The following is a 16633-nucleotide window of genomic DNA, read 5'->3' on the forward strand; positions in this document are numbered from 1 at the left end:
ACATAACATTTTCCATTTTTCTCCTGTTTCAGATTATTTTTGGTTTCTCTGAAAGTGTTGAGAAGGAAACACATCAGTGAATCTTCAATAATCAGTTTTCAGAATAAAAGCCTGAGAACAAGCAGCTTGGTGTAAATCTTTACTTCTGTACATTCATTGAAAGTAAATACATTACATGAAGGTAGAGTGTAGCCCTGACGCTCATTTAGTAGCACCGCAAACAGGAAGACCGACCCTCCCACTTCCTGTTGACGTCACTCCGCCATGTTCAGTCGTCGGCGTCGTTTCTGCTGCGTGAAAATAACATCTTCTATATTCAGTGCGGTAATACAACATAACATACAATCTTTAAATGAAAACCGTTGTTTTCTGAGTGACGTGACGCTTCGGCGCCCTCTGACTGAAACACGGACGTTTATAAAAGTTTCATGCACATCATTCTTTTACAGTGTCGGTGTTGCCATAGTGACGCTCGCTTCAAGTGGAACGTGGCATGTTTGATGCAACAGCGGTAAAAAACAAAAAGTGAAGATTCAAAGAGGCGCCATGTTTAAGCCTGCAGTTCAGTCAGTGGCCACTTGGTGGCAGCAGAGAACTCTGTAAACAAACATGACGTAGCAACCGCAGAATGATAAAACCTTAAATTTATCTGATTCTCAAGACATGAATTTACACTTTAAAAAATAAATATGAGCTAAAAAATAACGTTTCATACTTTAACACTTTTTCACAGCATTTGAAAGCTTGAAAGTTTTAGAAAATGCGGTTTGTACTCTTGTGGTGTACCACAGGGCTCAGTGTTCACCTCAGCCAGCTTACTGTCCGGTCATCCGGGGATCCTGCCACAGCGCTCAGCGCTTGGCCCCGCCCACACAGGAACGTTTCCTTCTTTTAAATCAGGTTGTTGGTTTCAAAACCACTTCCATCCACACTGAGACACAAACAACGGAAAAAACCGCTAGTCTTTACTCCACCAGACCTGTAGGCAGCGCTAAACATGGAGAACACATAAAGCTTCTACATGAGCGGTAAAAGCAAGAAAACAACAAAGCGCAATGAAAAACTTTTCCAGAACTTTTTCCAACCACAAACATATAATCCGCCATTGTTGTTGTCATTTTTCTACCCATGTTAATGCTAATATGTTAGCATTTTCACAAAAGTAGCTTTTTCTGTAGCTTTCACTCTGGAACCTGATTTAAAAAGCATTTATTGTTCCTTAAAACTGTTTTCAAGTGGAAGTGGGGAAATGTTGAAATCGTTCTAGTGTGGGTGAGACACACAGTGGGTGTGGCCTGATACCAGTGTGGGCGGGGCATCATTCATGTGTGGGCGGGGCCTCCAATTATCCTGAACTGGTTTTGTTTCGTTAGCCGCCCCGTTATGTGAATTAAACTTTGTGCTGCATGTTTTTGCGTTTGAACTGTTTCCAGACTGAGACGTGATTCAGTCCAGCAGCAGTCGGTCAGTGCTGCTGGACAGATGCTGGTGGCGGGAAACTGGATCATCTGGGAGGAGTTTGACGGCTCAGACGGGCTGGGTTTGGCGCCGCTGGGAGGACGGATAGATAACGGTGGAGTTCAGATGAGCGAAACCTGCGGATAATTAAACTCTGATCTCATCCTGAGGTTCCACATTCCCAACAGAAACACTGATGAGTTCAGACCAGTTGGTGGAGACTCCAGGTTAATGGGAGTTCTGGTGCTGAAGAAGTTCAGGCAGCGAACCGACCCAAATCCAGACCTCTGGATTTAAACCGGTTTAAATCCGTCCGGTTTAAATCAGAGCTCCAGGTCAGTCCAGAGCCAGCAGCGGCGTGCTCGTCTCTCTGTCCATCTGCCGCAGCGCCGCGGCTTCCACCGTCGACTGAGACCTGAAACGGGACAGGTGAGACAGGACAGGAGAGACAGGACAGGTGAGACAGGACAGGAGAGACAGGACAGGTGAGGCAGGACAGGTGAGACAGGACAGGACAGGTGAGACAGGACAGGACAGGTGAGACAGGACAGGACAGGTGAGACAGGACAGGTGAGGCGTGGCGTTATCCCTGACCATCAGAGCTGTTTCTATTATCTTTTGGACCTCAGGGTCATGTTCTCGGACCCGTCGGTTTTAATTAATCAGTTTCATAAAATTTACAGCAACAACGACAGAAATGACTAACAGGACATGACAGAGTTTTATTAACCTGAACAATCCCTTCATTTAAATCCTTTCAGGTTAAAAGTACGACTAACTGTTCACTTCTGCAAATCTGCAAATCTGCTAATAGCTAAAACGCTAATTTTTAGCGTTTTAACTAAATCTGGAAACGTTTAGCACCACCTGCTGTGATCAATTAGGCAACAACTTTCAAACAGAAACGTTTTGTTCCAAACAATCATTTAATGAGTAAACATGCTAACAAATGTCCAATAACCAATTTGACCCAGTAGGGGGCGATACACTGTGTTATCCATGTTGTATTATTGACTATTGGTGGATGTCAACATATGTTTAAGTTAGCGTGTTAGCATTAGCCTCTGCTAAATACCATGTTGCTTTAGCTTTTATCCTTAGCGCTAATGTTTATTGCTAGTGCTTCAGGCTTAGCGCAGCTAACTTTTTATCATTTTAAAAACATAATGACATGAATTATTCGACACGTTTCTCTTCCTGTAGCGCCGTTGTTCTGGTCCAATCAGACAAATGTTCTGATTCGTTTAAAGGCAAAAATTTTCAGTCTCAAAACTTTAACAGCTTTTCCTCCAAACTGAAGTCACACTCAAAAAAGACTCAACCCCCCCTGACAAGCAGGTCTGTAAATCCGCCTAGCAACAACAGCTCCAACCAATAGAATGTCCAGGAATGTGTGACATCACTGCCCTCTTTAGGTTGCCATAAGTACAGCGCCCTCTGGAGGCCGGAGTAAAAACTATAACACATTTTACACTGTGAAGCAGTGGAGTATGGTCTAGTCACTACAGCGTAAATAAATGTATAATAATAATAATAATAATAATAATAATAATAAACTAAGGCGTGTCCTGTCCCTTTAAGGCGGACGCAGCAGCAGCTCCTCACCTCTTCATCATGTCCTTTTCTCCGCCGCCGCCGCCGCAGCTCTCCCTGACGTGCAGCGCGTCGTACGTCAGCGTGTACTCGGTCTCGTCGTTGTAGTCGGGTCCCAGCAGCGTCCGCGCCCACATCCCCATATCGTACGGCGGCAGCGTCCCGCCGAACTCGGACGGCAAACAGTCGGGCTGGATGAGCTGGTGGAGAGAGTTCAGGTTGTTCCCATGGAGGAAGATCTGAGGTAGGAGAGAAAAGAGTCTGAATGAGAATGAGTCTGGAATAGAGGGATGAAAACGGATAAAAGACGACAGAGAACTGGAGACAGTTTCTTAAAGGGGCGGTACCATTTAAAATCGAGTTATAATGTTTTTCCCTCTTCAAAACTTTCCTGGAGTGTTGCTTTTATTCTTTCACGCATGTTTTAGAAATCCTTTAATCTCCATGGCAACCATTAGGGGTGCCTAAACGCTTGCTCACCGTTTTTCCACTCAGCTCCTTAAGACTAGCCAGCAGCAATTAGTAAACAGCTGGTGGAGCTGCTGAGCTCGTTATAGGAGCTGCTGCTCAGCTGGTAAAACGTTTATAGGGTTAATAGAGGAGCCATGTTGGGATGACTTCCTGTAGGCGGAGCTTCAGAAAGAGCTGGAGCCTCTTAAAGAGACGGAGGCCCCATTTCATCAACTGAAGGTAACATAGTTAACACATGATACCGCCCCTTTAAACGATGAGGAAGAGGAGGATGGTCCTTCACCCTTTTCCGGGTCTTGTCCTTGAGGAAGGGCTTGATGATGGTGTACATGGCGTGGATGTACCAGGGCTGGTTCACGAAGTGGATCCCTCCGAACCGGGCCGGGAAGCTGTCCTGAGGAGACACACCGGAAGAGTTCAGGGAGGGGGACCCGGTCGGATCAGAACCGGTCGGATCAGAACCCGGTCGGACCAGAACCCGGTTACCTGCAGGCCCTCGATGGCCAGCTTCAGGATGTTGGGCGTCAGTTTGGACGCCTGCTTGAAGGAGAAGTTGCTCCAGTCGATGATGAGCGTGAAGCCGTTGATCTGCAGCTCCGGGTTTTCTATCAGAACCTCCAGGGAGAGCAGGATGGCCCGCAGGATGTCGATGAAGGAGTTCCTGCAGGGAGGAGGGGCCGATCAGCCGATCGATCGATCAGTAAACGCTCCCTGAGCGTTAGCTACAGCTGTGGAGCGAGCCGAGCCGCTTCCTGTCTTACGGTCATTAAGCTTCAGGCAGCAGAAGACGGATGGTTCTGTCCAGAGACCGGCGCCGCTCTCACTGGGCCTGAACCCGGTTCTGATCCACAGCTGTCAGGATTTCTGAAGGTTTGTTCTGAAAGAGCTTAGCTTAGCTTAGCGCTCTCACTAACTGTTCAGCACATTTAGCTTCCCCTAAATTAATTTTCCTGATAAATTATAAAGCTCTAATTTATCTGGTTGTTTTGTAGTTGAATAAAATTCATGAAGTGTTTAAGTTTTGGTTTTTGACTGTAGATCAATTGTGGCCTGTAGAGGGCGATGTAACACATGGTTGGCGTCAATATGGCTGAAATTTAGCTTCTACTAATTACTACGTTGGCATAGCAACTTAGCATTAGCTAACAGTAAATATCATGTTATTTTAGCGATTTAGTGTTAGCAGAATTAATATTTATTGTTAGCGCAGCTAACTTTTAAATTAGCAATGGCCACCACTGCTGAGACGTTCAGAACTCTCTGGTTCTGGTTCTGGTTCTGGACAGGCAGATTGACGGTGGTTTCATCAGTTATTCCTCAAACAGCTTTTATTGGAAATAATCTCTGAAAATCCGTCTGAACGATTCAGGTTACAGTTTAATTTTGAGGATTTTTCCAGATTTTCCTCCAGAATGTTCAGGTTAGAGTGTAAAGATGGTTCTGACCCGGTGAGATACTCAGAACCTTCTGGATTTCACCAGTTTCTCCGTCCTTCTCGGATGTTTCTGTGTGTTTACCGGCTCTGGTCCCAGTTGGAAGCGAACAGGATGAGGATCTTCCTGCCATGTTGGTCCGGAGCCTCCAACACGCCGGGGAACCCGTCCATCAGGGCCCGCTTGATGCTGGGGTCGTCCACCTGATGGAGACACGGCGGAGTCAAACTACAGACCAACGGCTGCACAAATACTCAATCAATCAATCAATCAATCAATCAATCAATCAGTTATCGACACCCTCCACTGCCAAAGGTTTTGTTCTACGAAGCTGAAGAAGTTCTACAGATCGAAATGGATCAACAACATTTTACCTTTTTGATGCAAAACAACATTAATGTCAAAGTGAAAACTGATTCCTACAAAATAAAGTCCATTTCTGTGTAGCTTCGGCTCGTTCTTCTGAAAAATAAACCAGGCGTCTTGTCAAACCAGAAGACGCCATTTTGGAATCATCAGGCCAAAGAACTGATGAAGGGGTGAATTTATACAATCACTTATTTTATTGTCATTATTTGGCAGAAATCAGTTTTTACTTTCACATTAAATTTTTATTTTTGGACCAAAAAAGCCCAAATTCAGTTGATCAGGGTTGAATTTTAAAATGATTAAATGTTAAAACAGCAGAAAATGTTTTCAGGAATGTTGAAATAATTCCAGTCCTGCAGGTTTTATTGTTTTATCTGTTCTGGAGGTCATGAGCTTCAGTGGAAACGCTCCTGAAATGGTCACTTCAGAATAAAAGCCCAGACCTTGAAGCTCTGGAACATGTCCAGGTTCTGCTGGCGGAACTGGAAGTACTGGGCCAGCAGGCGGAACGTCTCCACATGGTCGAACTTCCTGGCTCTGAGGAAGCGCAGGATGAACTCGTCGTCTGTTCGCAGGAAGCCGATGTCCGGCCGCGTCACGATCATGTCCCGTACCTACGGAAACAGAACCGACCGCAGAGCAGAGGAACTTCATTCAACGGGCCAGAAAACCTGAGGAACTTTTTCCTCTTAAAGAGACGAAACGATTTGGGAAACAAAATGTTTCTGCTTTCTGGTCTGAGATTTCCTGGATTCGGTTTATATTCTGGGTTTTTAGGGTGACAGACAGGACATCCTTCTCTCCAGTAAAACCAGTGGTGCTCCAGCGTTCCCAGTCCGGTTCCTCTACTGAGTTCCCCTTGGTAAGAAGAAATCGATATTATAGAGAATCTCAATTTCCATTTCTCCTGGGAATCCTGAATCAATTCAAAATGATCAAAGATATATAAAAAAATATTTATATTATAATTTTTTATATGTTTTATTTAGGAAAAAAACAGGCAGCTAAGCTAACCTAATAGCATAGCAATGACGTCAAACTGCTACAAAAGGCGCTGCCGCCATTTTAGTTCCGGACAGAAAATCCCGGTTAGCTGCGTTTTGGTTTGTAATCGGCTGATTTGGGTTATTAATATAATTTAATTCACACTAATGGTTGTTTCAAATAAACTTAAGATGCAGAACTGTTTTATGACACCGAGCTGATAGTGACTGAAATCTGATCGATTCTGAATTTTCTGAATTGATATTTAATCAGAAAATGAAGCGCAAACCATTAATGAATCAATATTTTACCAAGCGGGAACCTGACCAGGTAGCTCCGGATAGCTTAGCCTTAGTGCTAGCGGCGTTAGCTACCAAACTAGCTGCCTTTGAGAAAACTTTGCCTTCTTTCTGCTCCTTTTCTGTTCTCTGCATTTCTAATATCATCCAGTTTCTCTGCGCGGAGCTTCTGGATCTATAAATATTGAAACGCAGCTCCAGACGTTTTGCTCTCCAGACGTTTTGCTCTCCAGACGTTTTGCTCTCCAGACGTTTTGCTCTCCAGACGTCCCGCTCAGGTTGTCCGAACATCCGGGCAACAGTGACGTCATTTGCGATCAGCGCCATAGTTACAGAATTTCCTGCTCAACCTGATCTTGTTTAAATATAAACCGATGTCATTTGAATTGTTTTAAATAAATGCTGTGTTTGTTTCTCTCCATCATCTGGACCGTTTTCTGAGCGGTTCGGTCCGGCGGTACCTGCTTGATGTCCTGGTGCAGAGTGTCCGGGTTTTCGTTCAGCTCCATCCGGGCCTTCTCCGTGGTGTCCGAGCTCAGTCCGGGAGGCACGTGGTTTATCATCTTAATCCAGAATAAATCTAATCCAGTCACAGTTTTTATTTTCCACTCAGGCCTGAAGATGAGAGACAATCGTTGCTGCTGCTTGATCTCAAACAATCAGACAATCAGAAGGAGAAGAAAACAATCAGGATGTTTGGACCGACAATCATCTCGGCTGTCGGCTCGGAAACGTCAGTTTGTAGTTAAAACCCGTCAGACATGTTGGATCATCTAAATCTCAGAACGGTCCGGGTCTGCAGACGATGCTGTAGATTCACATCCCATGACTTCCTGAAAGGCCCTCCTCCTCCGGCTGCTTCCCATCATGGCCGCTCCAGGTTCGGTCCGCTCGGATCAGCAAACATCTGGGAACATCTGGAGGTTAAAGGGAGGGAGCCTCGGTGCAGCCTGCAGGACACAAACAGCCAGCTGTGAGTCTACAGGAAGTTCTGCTTTTATTTTGGTTTTTCTGATGTCCATAACTGATTAATCGTTCAGCCTCCAGGAAGCAGAAGAAGGATCATCAGATCCAAACCCGCAGCAGCCATGTTTTCATCCAACTGTGGAGAAAATGTTTAAATGTTTCAAAAAAAAAAAAGAAGAAAAACTGAAAATGCGAGTTAGGCAGGTTTCCATCTGCTGGTTTGAACCTGTTGGTGGTAAACAGGAAGTAGCAGAGAGTTTGGTTCCTCTGGTAAGGCACAGACTCACAGATCTGCTTTCATCTCCATATTAGCTACTAATTTTTCAAAAATGGTCTCCAGAGTTAAAAACCATTTTGTGAAATTAAGGAAGTTATTTTGAATTTCATTAAAGTTTCTATGGAAACACGGCTAACGTGACTCTGCTGTGACTCCATCCAGGTCTGCCCCCTTGTGGCTGCTCTGGACATGGCAGCTCCTTTACGTCCCCATGCTTAAAATTACAGCCATAAATGTGGGAAAAAATTAGTTTTCTAATAAAACACAAACAGATATGAACAGAAGATGAGAATGGACTCAGAGCTAAAACAAATTCAAATAATTAGACATTTGGGCTGAAAAGGTGCTGCTTTTATTTCCAGTGATCCGTTTATTCAGGGTCAGTCCAGACAGATGACCCCCCACTGACCCCACCCTCCGCAGCTGATCCCCATCTGCCTCCATCAGGAACCGGGTCAGATGTTCCCGGTTCCCACTGAGGGACAAAAACCATCAACATGGACGGAGGTTCATGGAGGAGCAGCTGGAGCTCCTGCTGCTCCTCCATGAACCTCCCGCAGGAGGAGGAACAGAGACCTGCTCGGTGGTTGAATCCCGGCCGTCCTGCTCGGCCCATCGGCCCTCTGGTGCTGATGCTGCTGATGATGATGATGGAGGAGGAGGAAGAGGAGCAGCAGCAGGAGGAGGGCTGCATCCCGCGGATAGCACAGATTTATCCCGCATTAAATAAAAATAAAGCAAAAAGGAGAAATTAGATCCGAAATAAAAATGAATAAATCCTGAACGAGTCCGAGAGGAAGCTCGTCCTTGTGAGTCCGAGTGGCTCGAAGAGGAGGAGGAGGAGGAGGCGCGATCTCACTTTGTGCTCAGAAAAGACGTCAGGATGCTTCGGTTCCGTCCAGACAGCCTCAATAACCAGGACAGCTTCCGGTTAGGACTTAAAAAATAAAAGCTGTAAAAGTTCAGTTACATTTTCAGGATTCAAAATATAATAAAACAGATGAACACAAACATATTACAAGAGTTAATATGTAACTAGTTACAGTTACTTCAGTAACAGTATTTTTACTACGCTCTACGTTTTTCTTGTACTTCAGTGATTTTTCTATGAATTGTTATTTTTACTTGAGTTAAATTTCTGTATCCTCTCTGTGAGAAACTTCACTGAATTGAGAACAAAAATTTACCAAACACACCTGCAGTTTCTGTTTCTTACATTCACATAAATTCATTTGCATTTTTTATTTTATTTTATTATTTTGTAACTCACATATTTATATAATTTTTTCCCCATTTTGGTCCTTAAAATCCACATAACTTCCACATAACTTTATGTTTTGGTCTGTCTGATTACGTAATTTGTAAAATATCAAATAGTTGATGTTTTTATCAGATTCTCAGGACTTAAGTTGCCTTTTAATTCTCTTTTTTTGCTTTTATTTTGACAACCAACCTCCCGGGTTTCCGTGATGTTTCCTGTCGTCTTTATCCACCTGCACGCGCCTGCTGGTGGCAGCTTTGATGATGCGCGTTCACAGCTCACCCCGGACAGACTGGAGCGCGCGCCGGCGGGAACGCGCATCTTTTCATTGTGATGGCGGTCAAATTTTTATTATTTATTATTTATTTACAATTTTCCTGCATTTGCCTGTGATGGTGGGGTTATATGAGTTTATAGTGAATCCAAAATGTTCTCTTTTTCTTTTGTGAAAAGATAAAATTTTTAATATTTTCACTTCTCTTTGTCTGCTTTGTGTAGTAACCTTTATCTGCTAATATTTAGTATTAAAATATGTAAAATTATGTAAATTCTTTCAATTGAAGATGTTGATTTATACTCTATAGTTTGATCATGTATGGTAATAAATAATATTTTGATGTTTTTATTTTTCCATTTTATTTCGATTTTATTTATAGGACTGACTAGATTAAATAAGGTAAATTTAAATACAATAATAATTTGGGCTGTTTTTAATTAAACTAAATTCGAATTAGGCTTTATTTGGATTTTAAAAACATTGAATCCATCCAAATTTGAATATAAATCGAAGTTCAACAGATTTTCACTGAAATGATTCTCAACCATAAAATATCAGTCTGGTTCTTTTAAATTAAAATAAAAATATATTGTTGCAGTTGTTTCTAGCATTTTTCGGTTAGTTTCCATAGTTTTTACCAAAATGAAAGCCATCTTGGACAAACTGTCTTTTATTCTGAAGGCGTGTTGTATGTAGATTAAGATGTGACGTACTTCCTCCTGTCTAAGGTTCACCCTGTTATCTGCGGCTTCTCTCTTATTTCCACCTCAGATCGCCTGTAAAACCTTCCAGAACTTGTTGCTACTGAATCATTTCACATTATTCAGATTCACTGAAGTTCAAACTGCGACTTTCTGTTTGCGTCACTTCGGCTTCCGGTCAGTTTTCGTGTCTTTTCCGGCGTTTCTTTGTCGAAGTTCAATCGCAGTTAGCTCCAGAGCTAAGTATCATCCCGTCCCGTAAAAGAACCAATCAGCGGATCGAGATCTGAAGCATGGACCAATCAGGAGTCGCAGCACAAACGCAGAAGGTGAGCAGACATGTTGCTCAGGTCAGGTTTTAACATTTTATCGCGTCTGTTTTTAGTTTTATTTGATTTTAAACAGTTTAGCTGCGTCTTTTAGCTGGTAGCTGAAACCGAGACCTTTTGACATAGTTTGTTTCATTTTAAAATCTAAATAAATCATCTTTATTCGTGTGAAAATGAGAAATTATTTTCTAAATTAGATGTTTCTCTAATGTCGGCCATGTTTGCTGGACAGGGCATAACATTTAATAACTGGGTGTTTCCATCAGTCAACAACAGCAGCTCAGTGCTGAGAACCAAACCGAACGGATAAAAATGACTAATTTATTCATAAACTAACCTAAATAATGTGAGGCTTAATTAGGACGACCAATAAAGGTCAGAAAAACAAATCAAGAGAAGCATTTTTTATTCAGTTTAAAGTAAAAACGTGATAATTAATTTTAAACCCTTTTTAGATATCACAAAATTTGTTCTCGTAGAGGACCTTTGATACATATTCACCGTTTTAATTTGTCTAAATAACGAGCTTCTTAGTGTTTTAATTGATCCAGAAGGTTTAACGTTTCTTACAGTAAAAAGTTTTCGCTAGTTAAAATGGCAGCAGGGGATTTTCTGGCCTGAATCATGAACAGTTGAAGTTTTGAGTTTTTTTCTGATGAAACCTGAAATATTTACAGTGCAGTGAAAATCATTTCCAGTTTATTTTTATGATCCCAGACTTTGGTCGACATATGAGGCATGCAGTCATGGATGACGTCAGTTAATTATCACTGAGAGGAATAATACCAGGCTCTGTGGTTGATTAAAAAAAGGATTTTCTTCAGAAACTTCATAATCAATGGAAACATTTTTAATAAAAAGAGCATTAAGCCAGAATTAAATAAAAGCGTTTTTCATCCAGACTTCATGAAATATAAAATCAGAATTAACATGTTAATCTTATTACATTGCAGATGGAATTTCTGATGATAAAACTGAATTGTTGTAATAAACCTTTAAATGCGTTTGAACCAGCGTTTGTGTGATGTCATCAGCTGTGGGCGTGGCCTAAATGAGCTCTGAACATGTCTGAACTTGTCCTCCATGACTCCTTTGGGTGGTGACCTCATCAGGAGTAGAGCCAATCACAGCAGAGATCTCCACAGCCTCAACCTGGGTGTAATCAGATTACAACCAAACATGATTACTTCCTGTATTTATTCTGGTTTCACAGAAAAACAGGAAAAGTTCTGGTTTCCTCACATGACCCGGTCAGAACCCAACAGAACCGCTTCTGTTTTTGTTCTTCCAGAGTCCGTGGGGTTCTGTGGGCCCGGCGGCGCCGGCCTGCTCCCTGACGGAGGTGATGAGCGAGCAGCTGGCCCGGCAGCTGGACGAGGAGGACCAGGGCTTCCCAGCTCTCCCACAGTGAGTCCGGTTCACACAAACCACCCGGTTCTGACCCGCTTGTTGGGTTCTGTAACCTTGTTCTGCTCGGTCCCAGCCCGGCAGCCGACCCGGAGGAAGGTCCGGACACGGACAGCGACCTGATGCTGGCCCAGATGCTGCAGATGCAGTTCGACCGCGAGTTCGACGACCAGCTGCGCCGCGAGGAGAGGAAGCTCAACGGAGACAGCAAAGGTAGAGCAGGTTCTGGTTCTGGACCGGCTTCACAGGCTCTGGTTCTGGACCGGCTGCTGAATCTGCATATTTAGAACTTGTTTAGTCCACCAACCACTGAGACATCAGGTCCAGAACCAGTTCATGTTTTAGGCTGAATTTATTCTTGATTCCTTCCAGAGGTGCAGAGTTCCAGTCTGTCCACATCTGAACTGATTCCTGACCCAAATGAACTGATTCCTGACCCAAATGAACTGATTCCTGACCCAAATTAACTGATTCCCGACCCAGTCCCCTAATGAACTCCTCTTGTATAACTGAATCTATTTAAAACAAAGCAAGGTTCAGCCTGGCTGGGGAAACCCCGTGGTCCAGACTGCTCAGTACTCTGTTCTGCAGAGGTTCTGACCCGGTTCCATGTGGTTCTGGTTCTGTCTCCAGTGTCCATCTCCTTTGAGAACTACCGGAAAGTCCATCCTTATGAGGACAGCGACAGCTCAGAGGACGAGGTGGACTGGCAGGACACGAGACACGACCCCTACCGGGCCGGTGAGGTTCACTGCTGGACGGGTCGGGGGTACTGTCCGGAACCAGCGGTTAACCTGTGTGTGTGTGTGTGTGTGTGCGTGGTCCAGTGAAGCCCCAGGCGGCGCCCCGCAGAGGCTTCAGTGGGAAGGGGAAGAACATCACCACCAAACACGACGAGGACGCCTGCGGACGGAAGAACACGGCCCGCATGGACAACGTGAGTCCATCTGCTCGGTTCTGCCTGGTTCTGGTTGTCGTCATGGTAACCAGTTTGTCTCTCTGGCCCAGTTCGCCCCAGAGGTCCACGTGGGGGACGGGTTGGGGATGGACCTGAAGCTGTCCAACCAGGTCTTCAACTCCCTGAAGCAGCACTGCTACAGCGAGCAGCGCCGCAGCGCCCGGCTGCACGAGAAGAAGGAGCACTCCACCGCCGTACGTACCCATCCCGGGCTCCGGACCCGGCTCTGGCTCCGGTTCTGATCCGTTTCCCTCCACAGGAGCAAGCCGTGGACCCGCGGACCCGCCTGCTCATGTACAAGATGGTGAACAGCGGAGTTCTGGAGAACATCAACGGCTGCATCAGCACCGGCAAGGAGTCGGTGGTGTTCCACGCCGACGGAGGCAGGTGAGGCCAGGATCCGGGTCAGAACCGGGCCAGAACCCAAACCGTTTGGCTCAGAACTCAACTGGACTGGCGGTCGGGTTCTGACAGATTCCTGATTCGATTCCTCGTCAAATCAGAAGTTTACTGAGTTCTGATCTGTTCAGACGGGAACGGGTCAGGAATCGGGTTGTTTCTGGGATAGTGTCGGGACTTTGTTTGGACAAGGGTCTGAACCCGACCGATCCGTCTGGTTCCGATCCGTCTGGTTCTGTGTGTCTCAGCCTGGAGGAGCAGCCGGTCCCAGAGGAAGTGGTTCTGAAAGTCTTCAAGACGACGCTGAACGAGTTCAAGAACCGGGACCGCTACATCAAGGACGACTACCGCTTCAAGGAGCGCTTCAGCAAACTGAACCCCAGGAAGGTGATCCGGCTCTGGGCCGAGAAGGAGATGCACAACCTGGCCAGGTACCGGAACCGCCGCCATGTTTAACCGGCAGACAGAACCGCCGCCGTGTTTAACCGACAGAAAGAACCGCCGCCATGTTTAACCGGCAGAAAGAACCGCCGCCGTGTTTAACCGGCAGACAGAACCGCCGCCGTGTTTAACCGGCAGACAGAACCGCCGCCGTGTTTAACCGGCAGACAGAACCGCCGCCGTGTTTAACCGGCAGAAAGAACCGCCGCCGTGTTTAACCGGCAGACAGAACCGTCGCCGTGTTTAACCGGACGCCGTCACCTCCGGATCCAACGTTGGTTATGTTTAGGGTCGTTTTCTCAGGATTGAACTAGAAATACTTTCATCTCATTCTTCTTTCCCCTTTTCTCTCCCTCTACTTCTACCTGTTGTCTAGTTTTGCTCCTGAAAGCGGCGCAGCAACATTTACCCAGACAGGAAGGAGGAGGCCTTGGTTATTCATTTACATAGTTTTATTTAAAACGTAAACATGGTTCTGAAGGCGTGGCGGGTTTTATTTTGTCGTGGCGTTGCGCAGCGCTAATGTAGAGGAAACCCTGGACTGAAACCATGGCAACCTTGTCCTCAGGATGAAGAAGGCGGGGATTCCCTGTCCGGACGTGGTTCTGCTGAAGAAGCACATCCTGGTGATGTCGTTCATCGGGAAGGAGCACGTCCCGGCGCCCAAACTCAAAGACGTGGCGCTGGGGGCCGAGGAGGCGGCGGAGGCGTACCGCCAGGTGCTGCAGGTAGGACACCGTCCTTAAAATGTCTGAAATTCATTAAATACGTTGATCACAGGCCTTACGTTTTGTTTTAGCTGAACTGTTTCCTCTCAGTCTACAGAGGGGTTTTTTTTTCTGGACTTTTTATATCAGGCAAAATTTGAGTCGTGCAGAAATGTTCACTCGCTGCATTCTGAGACTGGAGACGGTTAGCGCTGCTAGCAACTAGCTGCTAATACTTGCTAGCTCACTAGTTTGCCTGATAGCTTTGTGCTAGCCAGCAAGCAAAGAAGTCATCAGGTCAAGTTCATTTGTGTAGCACATTTCAAGGCAGTTCAAGGTGCTTTAGCAACTAGCATATAGCCAGCTAGCTTGTTTGCTTGCTAGCACCTTGCTAAGCAAGCAAACTGGCTAGCTAGCATATAGCTAGTTAGCCATTTTCATTATGTAAGTGGTACGAAGCTGTTGAGCCTTAAATTCATTAGGGTGTGGATCAGACCCTGGGTGTGGATCAGAACCTGGGTGTGGATCAGAACCTGGGTTTGGATCCTCAGTAGATCTCCTCTGATCTCTCCTCAGCTGATGCAGCTCCTCTATCAGGACTGTAATCTGGTTCACGCCGACCTCAGTGAATACAACATGCTGTGGTACCAGGGGAAGGTACGGCCCGTTTTCCTGGTTCTGTTCAGGTCCGCCGGTCCTCAGCCTCACCTTCATCCTCCTCTTCCTCCAGGTGTGGCTGATAGACGTCAGCCAGTCGGTGGAGCCCACCCATCCTCATGGCCTGGAGTTCCTCTTCAGGGACTGCAGGAACGTTGCCACGGTAACGGCTGCTCCACTCAGGTTCGGGCCGCTTCATCAGAGTAGTGGTGGTTGACGGTTCTGGTTCTGGTCCTCCAGTTCTTCCAGAAGAGGGGAGTGAGCGAGGCACTGAGTGTCTACGACCTTTTCAACGCCGTCACCGGACTCAACATCCCGGTCAGCGCCGACGATGACGCGCGCTTCCTGGCTGAGGTAACGGAACGCCGGGAACAACCGGACCGGGCCGGTTCTGGAGGCAGCATGCTGGTGCCAGCTAACAGACTGCTGGTTCCAGTTAGCTGCTAATTTTACCTTCAGCATCATGATATGGGTGTTGATTGAAAGAGGTCAAAGTATAAGAAAACATTTCAGACCCGTCCGTTCTGAGCGTGTGCGGCGACCCGTCCGTTCTGAGCGTGTGCGGCGACCCGTCCGTTCTGAGCGTGTGCGGTGACCCCTCACCTCCCTCTGTCCTCACAGATTGTTGCCATGGAGAAGCGGAACGACGGACCACGTCCAGAAGCGGGGGAAGAAGACGTTCCCGGTGACGTCGGAGGACGGCGGTCCTCCTTTAGACCCCGACTCTGATGACTAGTCCCCCCCCCCCCTCCCTCTAACGGCCCGACTCGCTTTGATCCGCCATGTCAGAACCGCTGGCGTCCGGTCCCACCGCCTCCTCCCAGGAGGGACGGAGCGCCACCTCCTGGCTGCAGGAGGCAGAGAGCGTCATGTCCTCCTGCTTATCGCTGTTTGATGTGATGAAGACTAGAAGCAGATGAAGGTTTTCACTCCGGACCTGATGGGTGAAAGCCAATCAGACGTCCTAGTTAAATCCACAGAGCTGCAGCTATAAACTGAGTGTTTTCGTCATGAATCAGTGTCTGTGTGTTTTGATTTTAAAAGGTGTTGAGCTCAGGTTTCCTGCTGTAGCTCCGTGTTTCTGATTTTAACCAGGTGGGACGACGGAGGAATATTAGGATTCATCGACTGAATGTGGAAAATGAAATGTTTGCTGTGAGAAAACATAAATGTTTTTATTCAAACTCATACGAAGCAGGTAAACAATAAAGAAATGAGAAAACATGAGAATCTACTGTTTTTATTTATTCACACTACAACCATTCACAGCTTTTCTGCTGAAAAACATGAAGCACGTGATACATGACATTTCACATAACTAGACAAGTGAATGCTTCCGGTTTGGCTCTGTCAAAATAAGACTTTCAAATTACAAGATCCCTCTTACAAGAATCACTGATGCTGAAGTTCAGTGATTCAGCATCACTGAACTTCAACCCGCTGGAGATCATGATCTTTATCTGAAAAATCCCCACAACCTCCTGAAGAAACCAAGTTTCTGAAAAATATTCACAGGAAGATGGTCTGACAGAAAAATGAGAAGAAAACAATCATAATCTTTATTGTAACTCATATTTAGATCAAATATTCCACATCAAAATAAGCATTGATTAAATAAAATATACAATTTATTCAAGTAATTAAAT

At 45.5% G+C, this 16633-nt stretch overlaps 3 protein-coding genes across 9 annotated transcripts in view; 1 reads left to right on the forward strand and 2 right to left on the reverse strand.

The window, feature by feature from the left end:
- The window catches only part of LOC116712074 (NACHT, LRR and PYD domains-containing protein 3-like), a 1065068-nt gene that overhangs the window by 737326 nt on the left and 311109 nt on the right, over window positions 1–16633 (reverse strand). The gene's annotated exons all lie outside the window — the stretch shown is intronic.
- Window positions 127–8704, reverse strand: LOC116712156 (clavesin-1-like). The gene is made up of 8 exons (XM_032552049.1): window positions 8427–8704; window positions 7069–7557; window positions 5768–5938; window positions 5040–5158; window positions 4009–4183; window positions 3806–3916; window positions 3064–3290; window positions 127–1873 (listed from the first exon to the last, which is right to left on the reverse strand). The coding sequence occupies exons 2-8, from the start codon at window positions 7168–7170 to the stop codon at window positions 1795–1797; spliced, it is 984 nt and encodes a 327-aa protein (XP_032407940.1). The 5' UTR covers window positions 7171–7557; window positions 8427–8704; the 3' UTR covers window positions 127–1794.
- riok3 (RIO kinase 3 (yeast)) lies at window positions 10088–16212 on the forward strand. Its single transcript, XM_032551999.1, is given in 14 exon segments — window positions 10088–10418; window positions 11710–11825; window positions 11902–12038; window positions 12459–12566; window positions 12653–12762; window positions 12834–12977; window positions 13043–13170; window positions 13431–13613; window positions 14192–14351; window positions 14907–14987; window positions 15061–15150; window positions 15228–15341; window positions 15609–15635; window positions 15637–16212. Coding segments are annotated over 14 exon segments (1521 nt in total). The 5' UTR covers window positions 10088–10382; the 3' UTR covers window positions 15724–16212.

Source organism: Xiphophorus hellerii, chromosome 21 (assembly GCF_003331165.1).
Source record: "Xiphophorus hellerii strain 12219 chromosome 21, Xiphophorus_hellerii-4.1, whole genome shotgun sequence".
NCBI lineage: Eukaryota > Metazoa > Chordata > Actinopteri > Cyprinodontiformes > Poeciliidae > Xiphophorus > Xiphophorus hellerii.

Bases quoted from the DNA above. Each gene is read 5' to 3' on its own strand.
- LOC116712156 (XM_032552049.1), bottom strand. From the start codon at position 7,170: ATGATAAACCACGTGCCTCCCGGACTGAGCTCGGACACCACGGAGAAG. The intron at 4,184-5,039 runs GTAAACACACAG...TCCTCCCTGCAG, and splicing joins TCCAACTGGGACCAGAGCCG to GAACTCCTTCATCGACATCC. The intron at 3,291-3,805 runs GTGAAGGACCAT...CTCCTACCTCAG, and splicing joins AGGACAAGACCCGGAAAAGG to ATCTTCCTCCATGGGAACAA.